At 36.9% G+C, this 17,980-nt stretch overlaps 2 protein-coding genes across 3 annotated transcripts in view; one reads left to right on the top strand and one right to left on the bottom strand.

Annotated features, from left to right (window-relative positions):
- RB1 (RB transcriptional corepressor 1) overlaps positions 1 to 17,980 on the top strand; it is a 147,019-nt gene that overhangs the window by 92,910 nt on the left and 36,129 nt on the right. The window lies entirely within an intron of this gene.
- LPAR6 (lysophosphatidic acid receptor 6) lies at positions 9,306 to 11,153 on the bottom strand. Its single transcript, XM_060079934.1, has one exon. The coding sequence runs from the start codon at positions 10,493 to 10,495 to the stop codon at positions 9,461 to 9,463; it is 1,035 nt and encodes a 344-aa protein (XP_059935917.1). The 5' UTR covers positions 10,496 to 11,153; the 3' UTR covers positions 9,306 to 9,460.

The raw sequence follows: 17,980 nt of genomic DNA, 5'->3' as shown, positions 1-17,980 counted from the left end.
AGATTGCAGGTTCCTGGGCCTAACCTCAAAGGTTCTAGGGTAGGGTCCAAGAATTTTTATTTCTAACGTGTTTCCAGGTGATGCTAATGCTGGTCTAGCCACCACATTTTGAGAACCACTGGTCCATGAAACATCTGGACCAATCCCCCACCTCAGGCCAGGCCAGCTTATAGGAATCAGGAAAATGAACCGCCTCCCTCTGTACTAGTGAATTAGAAAAAGATGCCCCTCTGGATGCAACCACCCCTGGCTTGCTATTGCAGAGTTTACAGTGGAGCCCCGTGCTTTCGTGTAGTGCACAAATTATATAGATGCACGCCTGGTCCTATCCCAGCTTCCGTGTACACATACAGTGCAGTGCTCTCCTGCTGGTGCCTGCAGGAGAAGCAGAGCAGAAACTGTGATGAATCCAGACTTCTACAATAGATCTGAAGGAAAAAAAAGAAATAGAAAGGTGATTCTGCCTAAAAGGAAAATATGTAAAACCGCCGTGCTGCTAGGGTATAGTCCCCTTATTTTGGTATTTTGGGGTACGTCAGTTCAGTATCTATGTATTCATCTCTAAAAGAAAGACCAGAGAAAATGGAGGACACAAAATAATAATTTTTAAAAAATTAACGGAAGAGGGACTTCCCTGGTGGCACAGTGGTTAAGAACCCGCCTGCCAGAGCAGGGGACATGGGTTTGAGCCCTGGACCGGGAAGATCCCACATGCCACGGTGCAGCTAGGCCCGTGCACCACAACTGAGCCTGTGCTCTAGAGCCCGTGAGCCACAACTCCCGAAGCCCGCCTGCCTAGATCCCGTGCTGCACAGCAAGAGAAGCCACTGCAGTGAGAAGCCCGCGCACCACAACAAAGAGTAGCCCCTGGTCACCTGAACTAGAGAAAGGCTGCGTGCAGCAAGGAAGACCCAATGCAGCCAAAAAAAAAAAAATTAATGGAAGAACAGTTTCTAAGCCAGTCAGAGATGGGAGGCATCAGATGGAAAGGGCTCATAGTACCAAGCAGGATGAATAAATACAGATACATCTTGGTGAAAATTCAGAATTCCATAGGCAATGAGAACATTATAAAAAGCTTCTAGAGAGAAGAAGTCAATTATTTGCAGTAGAATAAGATCCAGATCAGCATTGCAGTTCTTATCAGGAATACTGGATGTTTGATAACCTAGAATTCTGTAGCTGACCTACACGTCAAACGTGAGGGTAGAGTGAAACAGTTTTCAGACATGCAAGGACTTAGAAAGTTCATCTCTTAGAAAGTTCATCTCTTAACCATCCGTTTTAAAATAAAATTACTAGAGAATATGCTTGAGCAAGTTAAAAAAAAAAAAGAAATCCTAGAAGGGAGAAATCATGAGACCTAAGAAAGAGTGAATCTGTCACAAGAGTGCAGAGAGGAAAAAACTGGAAAAATCCTAGGATGCAGCAGGCCTACAAAATAGTGGTGCCAAAAGAGAAGTCAGATAATTCCATGAAGAATGTCTTCAAGACATAGCTTCTTTTAACAACTGTACAACCTCATTTAAATGGTGGGGATTCAACAGATACAGTTTAAGATTCATAAATCGAGTAATAAGAGTTATGGTGATAACTACAGGAGTTGAATTCTTATATCAGAATACTATTGACAAAGGAAAATTTGCCTTTTTTTTCTTGGGTTTTTGAAGAATTGAATGAACTATAGGTTTGGTGAAATAAAAGTTCCTTTGCATTTTTGTGTGTGGGTACGTATGTGACATTTATTAGAACGACATTGAATAAATACAGAGTAGGTACTGTGTAGGTAAATATTGGTTATTAGAAATGAATCTTCAGTCTGGCAGGCAAGTAACATCTAATTTGTTCTTAACTCTAAGCCCCTTCGTTTCAATCTCTGATCCCTCTATTTTAATCCTATGTTATGTGCTATGGAAAATACAAAGAAGTACAAAACATAATCCCTTTCCTCAAGGAGGTTGAGGTGGCTAGTTAGGAAAATAAGACATAGCCCATGTAAAAAGATAGCTAACAAAGGCAGTAAGAAAAAAAGATACCAAATAAGTGATAAAGACAATAAAAAACCTTCATCATCAAAGGTTTTGTTTAGGAGTTGAACTGGGCCTTGTAGGATGGAAAGGGTTTCATCAGAGAAGGGGGCAGACTGGGGTGGGGGAGGAGCAAGTCGTGTGTCATGTGTCTAAATATCTAGTGTCAAAAAGTGAGAGTTATAAATACAGGACAGGGCTTCCCTGGTGGCGCAGTGGTTGGGAGTCCGCCTGCCGATGCAGGGGACGCGGGTTCGTGCCCCGGTCCAGGAGGATCCCACATGCCGCGGAGCGGCTGGGCCCGTGAGCCATGGCTGCTGGGCCTGCACGTCTGGAGCCTGTGCTCTGCAGCGGGAGGGGCCCCGGCAGTGAGAGGCCCGCATACCGCAAAAATAAATAAATACAGGACAAGTAGGGGACCAACCTGCAGTGGAAGAATCATGCTTGGAAGACAGAAACCAGAAAATTGAGTAGGTCAGGGCTATATTTTGGACAATCTTGTACTTTAAAGCTGGATTTTTCCTCTCAGTCAATGGAGAATCTGATACCTTTTAAAACTGGACAGTAAGTGACCAGCATAAAGTGGTGACTTAATAGGTGAATCTGGTTGATCTGTCCTGGATGGGTTGAGGGAAGAAACTAGAAAGCAGGCTGAGCAAGGGAGTAACCGCAGTAGTCCCAGTGTTACACGGGAACAGTGGTGATAGTGGTTATTAAAAGGAAGGAATGGATGGACGTCTTAACTGACTAGAATGAGAAACAGTATGTGAGGCATGGCATGGACCTTACATGTTATCTAGTCCAGACCTCTTAGATGAGATGAAGGGGTCAACATAGTTATAACAGTTTGTAGCAAAGCCCTGACTAGAACTCTGGTCCATCTTTTAATAGAACTTTAAGGTTTATTCATTCAGCAGTGAATTGCAGAGACCTGTTATGCGCCAGGCACTAATAGAGGAGGAGTTCTAGGTATTTTCTCTTTCTCTCCCATCCGTGTTATCCTTAGTTTTCTGACTGTAGCACAGGAGGTGGCACACACAGCCCACAGGCCAGCCACTCGACTTTGCACGTACAGTCTTACTGGAGCGCAGCCATGCTCGCTCATTTCTGTTGTCTGTGGCTGCTCTTGCACTGTGATGCAGAGATGAGAAGTTGCAGCAGGATTGTGTAGCCTGCAGGCCTAAAATATTTACGTATAACCCTTGAAGAAAAGGTTTTCTGATTCCTGATGTACAATATTAACATGCTTCCCCAAATCTTACACATAGATAAGTGTCATAACCTTCCATATCTCTTCTATACTGTTTCCCATCCCGTTCCTTATTTATTTATTTGGTTTCTTGTGTTTCTTTTTGTAAAACAAGCAGATACATGTATGCTTTCTTATTTGGCCTTTTTCTTACAAAAAAGGTAGCATACTATATGTACTCTTTTACACTTTACTTTTTTCATTTAACACTTTCTGGAAATTACTCCTCCATATCAGTTCATAGAGCTCTTTTTAATTCCTTATTAAAGCTGCATAGTACTACACTGTGTACATGTGCAGTAATTTATTCAACCAATTTTCTATGCTTGGACATCTAGGGAGTTTCCAGTGTTTTGCAGGTTCAAATAGTGCTGCACCTTGTACATATGTATTTTTATATTATTGAAAGTGTGTCTTCAGGGTAAATACCTAGAAGTGGGAATGCTGGGTCAAAGGGTAAGTGTGTGTGTGTGTGTGTTAGGTATTGCCAGATTCCCATCCATTAGAGTTGTACCATTTTGTTTCCCACCAGCAGTATATGAATGTATCAATTTCTCCACAAGGGCTTCTCACTTAATTTTGCCAAGTAACAACATTAAAATATTCTTACCATCCGTCATCTCCATCGTTTCAAAAAGAAAGTCCAGGGCTTCCCTGGTGGCGCAGTGGTTGAGAGTCCGCCTGCCGATGCAGGGGACACGGGTTCGTGCCCCGGTCCGGGAAAATCCCACATGCCGCGGAGCGGCTGGGCCCGTGAGCCATGGCCGCTGAGCCTGTGCGTCCGGAGCCTGTGCTCCGCAACGGGAGGGGCCACAACAGTGAGAGGCCCGCCTACAGCAAAAAAAAAAAAAAAAAAAAAAAAAAAAAAAGTCCATTTTAATAAGGGGGAAAGGATATAATCAAAATAAAGGATAAGAGAATCTCTTTAAATTTCAATTGAATAAATATAGCTCTTATTGTGATTGTTTTTCTCTTTTTGCTGAAGACAAATGCATCTCTACCTTATAATCAGAGGGATGGGATTTTTTGAAATGCAAATGTCTCTCCTTCTACTTGAAATCCTTCAGGGCTTCCCACATCTCCTCAGATCTTAACGTGACTATATCATGGCCTATGTAAGATCTCAGCCCTAGATCTTCAGTCACTTTGGATTTGGTTTAATCCTTTCAATATACCACATTCTCTCCAGCAGGGCCTTTGCATGTGCTACTTCCCTTACCACCATTAAAGGAATAGACAAGTCAGAAAAACCAGATTCTTATCTGGCTCTACCTTAACTTGTATGTGACCTTATGAAGTTACTTAGCCTTTTAGTTCTTCAGTTTCTTCTACCTAAGGTGAAGTAGTTGTATCAGATGACCTCCAGACTCTTTCCGTTTTAAATTATGAATTTACCAGAATTCATTTTGATGGAAGATAATGGAACTCAGCACATTCATCCTATGGCTAATAGCTAGCTATAACTTTGCTGTAAAAACACATATTTGTTTCTCATTCTTTTTTTTTTTGTAGATATTTTTATTTAGGTAAAATTGGTATATAATATTATATAAATTTCACATTGTAATTTGACAGCTGGATACACTACAAAAAGATCATCACCAAAAATCTAGTGACCATTGATCACCATACAGTAAATCCCCTTCACCCAGTTCACCCACCCCTTAGCCCTTTCTCTCTAGTAATCACCAGTCTGTTCTCTGTATCTATGTCTGTTTTTGTTTTGTTTGTTCATTTGTTTTGTTTTCTTAGATTCCACATGAGTAAAATCATTTGGTATTTATCTTCCTCCATTTGACTTATTTCACTTAACATAATACCTCCTAGATCCATCCATGTTGTCACAAATGGCAAGACTTTTTTTTTTTATGGCTGAGTACCATTTATTCAAAGAAATATATAACAAATTCTTTATCCATTAATCCATTGATGGGCTTTTAGGTGGTTTCCATATCTTGGCTATTGTAAATAATGGTACAGTGACCATAGAGGTGTATGTATCTTTTCAAACGAGTGTTTTTGTATTCTTCAGATAAATACTCACAAGGGGAACAGCTAGATCATATAGTAGTTCTATTCTTAATTTTTTTGAGGAATCTCCATACTGTTTTCCATAGTTGCTATACCAATTTACATTTCCACCAGCACTGTAGGAGGGTTCCCTTTTCTTCACATCCTCATCAACACAGTTTGAGAATAGTCATTCTGACAGGTGTGAAGTGATATTGTGGTTTTGATTTGCATTTCCCTAATAATTAGTGATATTGAACATCTTTTCATGTTCCTGTTGGCCATAAATATTTATTTAACTTTAATTATTTTCAAAAGGTATCTGATTGGTTGAATCTATATGAGTAAAGCAAGTTTTGAGTTTAAAACTGATTATTAAATTCATGAATTATCTCTACTTCTGCAGTCCTGTATCTTGAATTCTGTTTTGGCCACTGCTTCTAGCACTGGTAATTTTGTACCCTTTTAAGGAGTTACTGGAATAAATCTTTTTTTTTTTTTTAATAAATTTGTTTATTTATTTATTTATTTATTTTTGTCTGTCTTGGGTCTTTGTTGCTGCCCGCTGGCTTTCTCTAGTTGCAGCGAGTGGGGGCTACTCTTCGTTGCGCTGCACGGGCTTCTCATTGCAGTGGCTTCTCTTGTTGCAGAGCATGGGCTCTAGGCACATGGGCTTCAGTAGTTGTGGCTCACAGTCTCAGTAGTTGTGGCTCACGGGCTCTAGAGAGCAGGCTCAGCAGTTGTGGCGCACGGGCTTAGTTGCTCCGCGGCATGTGGGATCTTCCTGGACCAGGGCTCGAACCTGTGTCCCCTGCATTGGCAGGTGGATTCTTAACCACTGCGCCACCAGGGAAGTCCCTGGAATAAATCTTTTTGAGAGATGGAGGAAGGGGAAAGACTTGCTAAAAAAGTTTGCCTGGATTTAATTTCATACTCTTTAATTATCTCTGTCTGTTGCCCTGTTTAATTGATATTCTTTGTACTTCTATAAAATTGACTGTCAAAAAATGGGTAGCAGACATCAAGAAAAAAAGATGAAGAAAGAGATAAAATAGAAATTTGAGAATTAGTGATTTTTAGGACAGTGTATATGTTGATCTCTGGAAAATGCTGCTATTTAAGAAATACTGTTGATCATTAAATAATCTGGTTGATTTAAATATGTTCTGTGTCCTTAAATTTGTCCATTTGTTCTTTTTAATTTGGAATTTATTTCTTAGAAGTCATGTTATAAATGGATGATTTGGTTTTCAGGATAGCTCAAAAGAGCTTTTTAAAAACAATTTCCCTTAGGATTACCTTAAGATTCATCCACTAGGAAGCATTGTTTATAAAATCTTATATATAAAAGTTCATTCACAACTAAGAGCACCCAGGTCACATCTTCCCTCATGTGTGACATCTGCGGTTAGATTTGGCATGCAGGCATTAAAAAGTTTGGGTGTTGGGAGATAGTTAAGATTCTGCAAGGCGATAGTAACTTAATACATTGACAAAAGACCAGGTACCTCGTTCATCAGAGGTCCAAAATTGCAGTTGCTTCAGATTCTTGCTGGCTGCATACCAGTCATAAATTAAATGTTTCTCAGTTGGGTATATGAAATTTGCTGATGTTCAATTTTCTATTTTATGTTCCTCAAATGAGTGACTGATTCTTTAAATACCAATTCTGTAATTAGGATTTATACCTCAAATTTACTTTCGGTATTTCGAATGTAGAATATGAAGACAAAACTCCTTGATAAAGTAGTGTCTTACGTTCCTTTTAATGTATGGATATAATACATATATCTTCATACATTGTTTTCGTAAACTAGCTACTTGGTTGATATTTTCTTAGAAAAGATCATTTCTGAGTTCAGAACCAATCATTAGGATGCTGGAAAGGTGTTTTCCACGCCTCAAAACTTTTTTCGTCTTACTTCTTTTCCTTTGAGGGAAGTTAATATGGAAAGGAAGATGAGATAAATCATCTACTCTTTTATAAAGATGTTAAAAACAGTGGGCACAGTGTCTGCGGGGCGGGGAGGGGGGTTGTATTGTCACTCTAAGGAAACAAAAAGTGAATTCTCAGAGTTCCATAAATACAGGTTTTCTGGGTAAAGGGGAAAGAGAAAACCTTCTAAATGTATAATTTACTTTAAAGTGCAGTGCTAACAGAGGAAAATAACTTTAGTACCCTTTCTGTCCCTGTAGTTAAGATTTACCCAGGATTTGAAGTTCTGGATGAGAAAACTAATACTTATCTGTTATGTATTACTTTGTGAAGAATCTTATAAAACCTTTGACTCATCTTCCTGTTGACAAGCGGGCAACAAAAGTTTCTCCAGTGAGCACAGTAATAACAACTATCTGATGACTATTTTGCTTGTATTTTAAAATAACATCCATGCTTTGAGATCTTGCTTACAGATATTTAAGCAGAGGAAAGTTCTGAGAAATCTGTTACAAACTCACTGCCCCTTTCTTCCACATCGTTAAGTTGTTAGTTGCTTTCCAACTCAAAAATACATCTTTAGAGTGCTTAATGTATTTGTTTTTTCTGAAGAATATCAAATAAAGGCACTTCAGCATCAATTGAAGAAAACATGTTTACAACATATATACTTCTCTTGGGATGTAAAGAACTATGCTTAATTTCTTCACTAGTTTTTTTTTTTTTTAAGGATTTATTTTGCTTTAGGTTTATCTAAAGGAAGTTATAGCTCTCTAAAGAAAATCCCCCACTGTTATTTTTTTTTAAAACAGTTTTGCTTATTTAGCTTACTTACTTACTATAATTTATTTGAAGTCATTGCAGCTCAAATCCAGAGAACAGCAAAAATCAAATGTAAATCTTTAAAACAAGGAGTGTTTGTCCAAAGTTGTATTCAGGACTTGAAAGATTGAAAATGTTAAAATCAGATACATTGAATGCTAAATTTAATTATATGTCTTTCTTCTCAAGTAAAAAGAATATTTTTTTAGCTAACTTTGGAAAACTGCTTGAATTTAAAAAGAAAGATGTTGGAAAATGAAAAAGTTTCAGTGTAATTGGCACTTTATATCTAAATTATAGCTCAAAGCAATACCTTTTTTATGTTTAGTGAAATGAAAATGTAATTGTACTTAGTTATTTGGCCCTGCAGTTTTGCTGCTTTTTATGGAAGGAACTATTTCCTTACTTCATAAATTATTTTGACATACAGTAACATTTTGCCTACTTGAAATAATATATTCAGCTATTCAGTGGCTTCAGTGGTCCAGAGATATATATTGATCACTTTCTAAGTGCCAAGTATTATAGCTCACTCTAGGTTGCTTCTCTGATCTAAAATACTTAAAATACAGGTTATTTATTGTGATACACCTTTAAAGTGTACCTGTAATAGTATTTTTTTTAATTTACTCAGCAAAATAACATTTTGTTAGTTTCCTCCTTCTCAGTTTTTGTGGCATATATCATTTTTAAATTGGCTGCTGTTAAATGCAGAAAATGGATCAAAAGAGTAATTTTAAAACATACTATACTGTGTGGATAGCATCTGCTTTTTACGAATTGCATACAAAGACAAAATCCTAAATATTATCTCTGAGTGTGACTGCTTGAGAGCCTCAAATAGTGTCAGTATGTCATTCTACAGAACACTACTACATTCTTTACTGTTTTTTGAAAAATGCTGTAAAAACGCTTATTGAATATTTCAAATTACTCTTTCTCATTTATGTTGTTATAGTTTAAGAAACATGATTAGTAGTTTCAATTCAGATTGAAATCAAAATTAGATATATACTGAATAAAAGTATTAAACACTTAAATGAAACTTTTAATATTTGTTAATTATCCAGTATAAAATTACTAAAACATTCAAAGACCATACAGATGGTCACCACATGACTTACATCATAGTTACTTTTAGAGTTTGAACAACTTTAGGGATTTTTTTTTTTTAATGAAGAGGAAGGTATAAATCAAAATGGCTCAGAAAAATAAAATGGAGTATATACAAGAGTAGAATACATTTTAATGCTTAACACATCGAATACATTTTTTTAAAACTAAAAGCTTAAAATGTCCACATGTTTATTTTCTTTCAGAGGTGGAGAAGTAGTTGTCCAAGAAAACACTTTTCACAGTTGAAGGAACTTGGAAGTTCTGTCCCAGTGAAGTCCCAGTGGTTTTATTTAAGGCAGCTTATATTGTAGATTCGTTGTCAAATATCTTATTTTTTAAGGTCTGTAGGTTATGTTGAATAAAGTTCTCTGTGCCTTGAACTTCAGAGAATCTGGAGTCGCTTCTCCTGGTGGACCAGTTTTTCATTTTTATTGAATTCTGAATCGTGTCTGACGTGAAGTAGTAAACTATAGGGTCAAAGCAACAGTTTAAAACAGCAATGCAGAGAGTGATTGGGTACATGGTCCTTACCGCTGTTGCTGCTGAGCAATTAACAAACGTCTGTGTTCTCATAAGAGAATATAAAATAAGGTTGATGTTGTAAGGCACGAAACAGAAACAAAATATGACCAAATGTACAAAAATCATTCTTAAAACCTTAGTTTTGTTTATTTTGCTTCTACTTAATGTAAGAGGTTTATTTAAAGTTCTTAGCACCATACTAGAACAAGTTACGTTTAAAATTAGAGGAATAAAAAATCCCACTATTTCGATGAAAATTACAATCCTTGAGAGATATGTTTTCCATGTGGCTTCTGGGAAATTTTCAAAGCAGGCTTCTGAGGTATTGTTACCCTGAGAGTGGGTAGACTGAAAAAAAACTGCTGGTGCACTTCCTCCCATCACAGTTAACCATACAACAATGCAAACGATTTTTGCATTTCGTTTGGTTCTTAGAGTCTTTGACTTAAATGGGTAGACGATTGCCAGAAATCGGTCGGCACTAATACAGGTTAAGAACAGAATGCTTCCGTACATGTTGGTATAAAACAGCATCACTGAAATTTTACAAAGTAAATCTCCAAATGGCCAATTCCGTGTTGCAAAGTAAAATATCCTGAAGGGTAAAGTAAAAACGAAAAGCAAGTCTGACATTGCCAAGTTAATCATATATGTTGTTGTTTCATTTCGCACTTTGAGAGTGCAGATGAAAATGTATATGGCAACACAGTTGGATATTAACCCGAGCACAAACACCATACTAAACATGCACCCGTACAAAGTGTACTTAAAGGAGTCATCGTAGACGCAGTGGGAGCTGTTATTGCTTACCATTATAAAGGCACGTCCAGTTTACAGTGTTGAAGTCCTTTGGTCAGCTGCAGTCTCCTTTGGTATTCAGATTGTGACCCCTTTATAACCTCCAATGTATTTGCAAATCCTTTGGATCTTTGCGTGATTTTATAAATATTTCTTTTTCCTCCAAAAGAGACATGAAATTTGTTGCTGTAAAGTTTCCACTTGGTTCTTCAATAAGAAAATATTTTCATTTTCAAATCTCCAGAAAATCCGTGATTCCAGGGCTACGTTTAAAAAACGCAGTCAGTGAAGCCAACCCATTGGATTATAAATTTTAAATAAAAGCTGTGTTCTGAGGTGGAAGAAAACTATTCGTCTGGTAAACTTCTGTTTCAGTTGTTAAGATGAATATTCCAAAATGAAAGTTTCTTTATGCTCCAGAATGTTTAAGCTAAGGTTAGCAATCTTATTTTGCTTTTCAACGCAGTTTCAGAGACTTAAACATTCCCAGTTCGGTCTCATTTACTTCTTGCTCCTTCTAAATGAAGTTTTCCTCTTCCGTATTCCTGCAGTGGATCCCAGATGGTGGTAAGCAGAGGAGTCTTTCAAAGGTTCCGGAATAAATTCCTAAGCGTGTTAGCTCTTGCTGAATCGAGGCCTTTTCCTCGGTTACCAGCTGTATTGTGAGATGGGCTTTCTCTGAAGAGAAAAAGAAAGAAAGCCGTGCTAGATTTGTAATATGACATCACAGGAAGAAGAGGCTGGACTTGGACAAAGAAAGGTTTCAGCCCAGTTTGTTTGCAGTTCCTTTAATCTGATAGCGTGTCTGCTGGGAATACACCTAGGAGGCTTGCAAAGGGCCACTGACTGTTTAGCTGAGCAGTCTGCCCATCACCTCTTTTTATGCAGAAATGCCTCTGGAATGTTGGCCACCTCTCAGGGAGTTTTCTTTCTTTCTTTCTTTCTTTTTTTTTCTTTTTATTCTTTCTTTCTTTTTGGTAGTAGTAATTGAGAGAGGACAAAAATCAGTATGTGATTGCTTTTGTGTTTGGGATATGACTTTTTTTTTGGAACTAAAATGTGTATGTGTATTTATAAACTGAAATTGTTAGTGATATCTTAATATGACATTTTAAAAATCTGTTTACTGACTGTAAAAGAGAGAAATTGAATAGTTAGTTATAAAAAGGATTTGAGTTGAGAGACCAAGTTTTGCCACTCTTGGCTTCTGTTTTTCATAATTGCTCCTCAAGATTTAATTTAATTCCCATGACTGTGAGTGGCTCCAATCCTGGATCTCTTTACTTTTTGATAAACAATTTTCTCACATTCTTACCTCTTTCCTATAAAATTAAATTAATATTTTATAGCACTTCCAATTTTTTAAATCACTTCCACCAAAGAATAAATTTTATTTTTTTTTATAAGTTTATTTATTTATTTATTTTTGGCTGCATTGGATCTTCATTGCTGTGTGCAGGCTTTCTCTAGTTGCAGCGAGTGGGGGGCTACTCTTCATCATGGTGTGCGTGCTTCTCATTGCGGTGGCTTCTCTTGTTGCAGAGCACGGGCTCTAGGCGCACGGGCTTCAGTAGTTGCAGCATGCGGGCTCAGTAATTGTGGCGCACGGGCTCAGTAGTTGCGGCTCATGGGCTCTAGAGCACAGACTCAGTGGTTGTGGCGCATGGGCTTAGTTGCTCTGCGGCATGTGGGATCTTCCCAGACCAGGGCTCGAACCCATGTCTCCTGCATTGGCAGGCGGATCAAAGAATAAATTTTAAAATGTTTATGTTTGGTGTGGTATTAATCTTACAGAACAAAATTGTGTCTTATTAAACAAAAAAATTTTTCCCTAAATTCATTGAAATAAATTTTGGAAAATAAAAGTTATACTACTTGGCTAAGTTTTAGGTTTGGAATTTTAATTCCCTCCAGCCCTCCCTTTACCCCTCTTAATATGACATTAACTATGTATTGGAATATGGGTCAGATTTTGTTTTCATTTAAAAGCTCATGTGAGTGGTTTCTCTCTTATATATTTAAAGTATACTCATTTTTTAAAGCCCAAAGAAATCAGAAGAAAGTATGTGTGGGAAAGGGGTAGTTGAATGTAGATGTTATTTCCTCAGGGATTGAGGATATCACAACCTGTGGACACATACATGTTTCTTTTATTTTAAATTACCATTTTTCAGAAAAGGCTATATCCAGTTGTGGTTTACTGTTATTATTTTCTAGTTTGGTTTCATTTGGGCTGAAGCCCTTCCTTTCGGGTATCAATTAAGGAAATTTGAGAAATTTAAGAGCAATTTATTTTTCTTTCATAAATTACTTAGCTAATTTTAAACTAATATTTTTCAGTAACGTGTTTTGTTCTGATTTTGTACCTTTTTAATTTGGGCTTCACTCTCATGCTTAGCAACTTTTGTTGTTTGTTGATGAATCCCCCCTGAATTATAATCTATTTTTGTTGTTTTGACTAGGAAATTTACCTATAATCAAGTGACACAAAAAAATATGAGTATTACTTACAACCAGTAAACTTAAAACCTTAAAGGGCTGAATTTCTTTGTATCACGTTGGTATGGAAAAGAGGTAGTGTGTGTTCATATAAGAAGACAGGTGGAAACCTAGAGTGAACAGTATTGAGGAGAGTAGTTAATGAGCTTGTGTTCTCACTGGAGAAAAAATTCTGTTATAGTTCCTCAGTAATCGACTTTCAGATTGATAATCTCTTCTCTAGTCATCATTAAATAATTAAATTTAAGCAGTTATATGCCCTGACTTTGTTTACTTTTACCTTCATTTTGAATATGGCAATGTCCCATAAAACGTACTAATTCTACATTGGAATATTCTTCCACATATTGATGATGTCATTCACTTGACTTAATACTCACTTAACTGTTCATTTGTAGTTTTTTCATGTTTGAGTTACTGGTACTTAAAAATAGATCACTGTTCGTTGAATTAAACTTTTTGTTATTATCAGTATATTAGTATACGTTTGTATTTCCAGTTTTACACAATGCTTGACCCTTGGTGGATACTCACGTGTTTGCTGAGGCATGAATTATACTGATAAACTGGAATTTTATTGAGAGTTGTTTCTACTGAGGAAGAGCAGTAGCAGAAGGGCTATCTGTTTTAACAGGAAGAAGGTCATTGAATGCTAGATTTTTCAAGACATTTAATTTGACTTCTAATTAAGGATCCAAAGTGAAATTAGATACCTTTAAAATTCCTTAGGTTAAGATTTGAGAATCGTAGAGTAACTACTTACAAAAGGGAGTTAAATGAATCCAAGGACTCGAGGATATTTAATAGTTGCTTTTGTATTTGATAGAGACCAAACCAGTTTAGTGTGAGATCTGTATACTTCTAAAAGTTAAGTCTGGGAATCAGTTGGTTTCTTGAATGAGTTTTTTTTAGGGGCTGAAATAACTACAGCTGATTTGAAATTTAATGAATCTCATTATATAACTCATCACTTTCAGATTTTTTTTTTTTTTTTTTTTTGCGGTATGCGGGCCTCTCACTGTTGTGGCCTCCCCCGTTGCGGAGCACAGGCTCCAGACGCGCAGGCTCCGGACGCGCAGGCTCAGCGGCCATGGCTCACGGGCCCAGCCGCTCCGCGGCATATGGGATCCTCCCAGACCGGGGCACGAACCCGTATCCCCTGCATCGGCAGGCGGACTCTCAACCACTTGCGCCACCAGGGAGGCCCATCAGATTTTTGTTACATCAAGAAACCAGGTCAATAACCAGCTAGCCTATAAAGTACATGTTTTATTCATCACTATAGTAATGGTATAGTGGTGTTTTAGTTGTGTAACTAATTTTTTTGTTATCAGTTTGAGAGAGAGTATTCTGTTAACTATTATAAGTTTAAGGATATGAGTAACTTCTGAGTTCTTATCTAAACTTCTGCTACAACTGTGGCTTTGAGAAGGCAAGAAATCTGACTTTTTCCATCCCTGATTGAAAATAGGCTTTGGTCTGTCATACAGAGTGAAGTAAGTCAGAAAGAGAAAAACATATACTGTATGCTAACACATATATATGGAATCTAAAAAAAAAAAAAAAAAACAGTGGTCCTGAAGAACCTAGGGGCAGGACAGGAATAAAGATGCAGACGTAGGGAATGGACTTGAGGACACAGAGAGGGGGAAGGGTAAACTGGGGCGAAGTGAGAGAGTAGCATTGACATATATACACTCCCAAATGTAAAATAGATAGCTAGTGGGAAGCAGCCACATAGCACAGGGAGATCAGCTCGGTGCTTTGTGACCACCTAGAGGGGTGGGATAGGGAGGGTGGGAGGGAGACGAAAGAGGGAGGGGATATGGGGATATATGTATATGTATAGCTAATTCACTTGGATATAAAGCAGAAACTAACACCATTGTAAAGCAATTATACTCCAATAAAGATGTTAAAAAAATAAAATAAAACATGGGCAATTTTGCATCAAACAAAACAAAACAAAATAGGCTTTGTTGAACACCCGTTATAAACAAATAATGTGTAAAGTGGGCTCCTCAGCCATTCTTCCCTTCTATTCTTTTTCATATTGGTTATTTCTAGCCTTGATAGTAATACCAGTTTTATCTGGTCCCTTTTTTATTCTCTCTGCTATCTTTTTAGACTAACCCTGTCACTCTTATCTATATCGTTGTTATGGTGTCTTATCTTGTCTTACTTCTAGTCCCACCAGTTTCCCCTGCCAGACAGACACAGATCAAGTCATGAATGAATCAACTATTTATTGATTTATACCCTTCTTGCTTCCAAAAAGGATTTAAAGCAGATTATGATTTTAAAACTGTCCAAACTGATGGAACTAAATATTTAAGATTTTTATTTTATAGAAATTATACCTACATTTAAGAAGTTTAAAAAGAAAGTCAGTGTGGAACAGTTAAAGTTTTTAAATGTGAGAAATGTGAGGAAAATTATTCTAAATATTAGTCATGTCCATTATCCTAAAAATTATTCATTTTGAATGTAATAAATGTTTGCAAAAAGCAATAAATAAAAATCTTAACACACAAATTCATTAACACATTAGTAAAAGAATAAAAGCCAGTACAACATGGGAAAGAGAAGGGTGGGAGGAGCAGTGTGAGAAGGGCAGAAAAATCTAGGCTAAGGGGAACTGCTCCATTTGACACAGGGCAGAAAAGGAAAATATAGTAGATTATGTAGTTTTCATTTAATGAAAGAAAATGTTCCAGGGTGTCAAGGGAAAAACTGCTTTATCTCAGAAATATATTGTGAATCTTTACACATGAACCACAGCAGATTGTGTTCTAATGGTAGAACGTGTGCCATTTCTTGTTGGCCCTCAATTTAGGAAAAGCACCCAATGTCAAATTGTGGTTCTGGGAGAATGTATTATTTGTTGGAAGATTAAGATAGTCCAAATATATGTGGTAGTTTGGTTTATGCTGAAGCAAATTTGACAATATAGTGCAAAGGATCTCACCTGAGGACCTTAAAATCGCTGAAACCCCTGTCGTATACATTCTCCTGGGGACAGGTCTTGTAGCTTTGATTAGATTCTCAAACAAGATTATGACTAAGAACAGGTAAGAAACCACAGTCTAAAGAAATGAAGGATTAGCAAATCCTGTATGCTATTCCACTGAAGTATCTGGAAATCTGAAATATTTTGAAAGTTTTTTTCTATGGATAGCCTAAAAGGAATCTTAAACTATTAGTTGCTAATGCAGATTCTTTATAAATGAAGTTAAGATGTGTGTATGTAGGCAATTAAATGTTAATCTGTGTATTTATTTATTTATTTTTGGGGGGGTTATTTTGTCCTTTTTACTTTTTAATTTATTTATTTTATTTATTTATATTTGGCTGCGTTGGGTCTTCTTTGCTGTGCGTGGTCTTTCTTTAGTTGCGGCGAGCGGGGGCTACTCTTGGTTGCAGTGCACGGGCTTCTCATTGCAGTGGCTTCTCTTGTGGAGCATGGCCTCTAGGCACACGGGCTTCAGTAGTTGTGGCATGCAGGCTCAGTAGTTGTGGCTCGCGGGCTCTAGAGCGCAGGCTCAGTAGTTGTGGCGCACGGGCTTAGTTGCTCCGTAGCATGTGGGATCTTCCCAGACCAGGGCTTGAAACTGTGTCCCCTGCATTGGCAGACAGATTCTTAACCACTGTGCCACCGGGGAAGTCCTCTATTTTTATTTTAAATAGGAAAGTAAGAAAGTGTTGTTAAGAGCAGAAGCAGAGAATCAGAGAAGCTTAATATGCATTAACTTGACCTTTCTAGGATTCTAGCTTCTTGGCTGTACAGTGAGGGAGTTGGACTGTTCAAACGTGCTTTCCTGTTTGTATATCTGATTCCAATTCTTTGAATGCTTAAGCTTTTAGGTTGGGTTTTTTCACTCTTAGGTATAACAAATCAAGAAGTCACTTTTCATTCTTTATGTTTAAGGATTTCTAATTTTGAAACCAGTTTGTATATGTACAAGAATTATTCTTTGCTTAAGCCAGGAGTCTCATTGTATGAGAAGAACTTTGTTAATATTTTATCATGCTGTCAAGATTAAACATTTTAAAAAGCCCTTCCTTTATATTTCTATAGCATTCTTCTATAAAAGACCTTTCTTTTCCAAAACACAAACGAGATACTATGTTCTTTTAGTATAAAATTGATCAAAGAGGAATTGTTCAAAACTTTAAAGTATTCTCTCATTAAAAATTTCGATGGCCATAATTGGAGTTGTACCTAAAATAACGTTAAGAATATGAGATACGTACAAAAATTGGATGAGAAAGTATGTGAAGTAAATATGTTCAAGTTTAAAAGAAAGTGTGGAACAGTGAAATTTTTACATGTAAGAAAAATATTCTAAATTTATTTTATTCATTTTGAATGCAGCAAATGTTTGCCTTGATGAGAAGTGTTTCTTCAGGGCCTTTTTCCATCTCAAATTTATACCTATGAAAACAGTTTTCTCATTTTGGATTTTTCTGAAGCCTGTTAATGATAAATTTTCTATTTAGATTTAGAAACAAAACTTTCTCAGCTTGAGAAAATATTTATAATTTATCTTGATAGAATGTTTATTTTATATAAAAAGATCTTTTAGCCTAACGAAGATTTATTAAATTCTAGACAAACTTAGTATTACTATATTGATACCATTTGAAAATGATTTACCTTTAGGTCATTACTGCAAACACTTAACACTTTATGTTACTCTTTACTGGAGCATGAGTCATCTGCCCAAGTTCAAAGCATTGAATCAGATTGTAGGGTTGGGTAGGAGTAGAAGAAAGATTTAAAAGGTAATAGATAATGGTTTATAGCAAAGTAAAAGTGCTCGGGAATGATGGTTGTAGCAGGTTCAAGCAAAGAGATAAAGGAAATTAAGAGAAGCAGGAATGCGGTATAAGACTTAAAACTTGAGCAAGCATGTTTATCACTGTCAGCACTTGAGTTGTCCCTTCCTCATTTTTTCCTGTGTCTTCCTGCTCCCCATTCCTTCATCTGCCCCTCTTAAA

Source organism: Mesoplodon densirostris, chromosome 17 (assembly GCF_025265405.1).
Source record: "Mesoplodon densirostris isolate mMesDen1 chromosome 17, mMesDen1 primary haplotype, whole genome shotgun sequence".
NCBI classification, from domain to species: domain Eukaryota; kingdom Metazoa; phylum Chordata; class Mammalia; order Artiodactyla; family Ziphiidae; genus Mesoplodon; species Mesoplodon densirostris.
Note: the sequence above shows the minus strand (reverse complement) of the source record. Positions and strands in the feature narration are given on the sequence as shown.

Excerpts from the sequence above, each read along its gene's own strand:
- LPAR6 (XM_060079934.1), bottom strand. The coding sequence starts at position 10,495 with ATGGTAAGCAATAACAGCTCCCACTGCGTCTACGATGACTCCTTTAAG.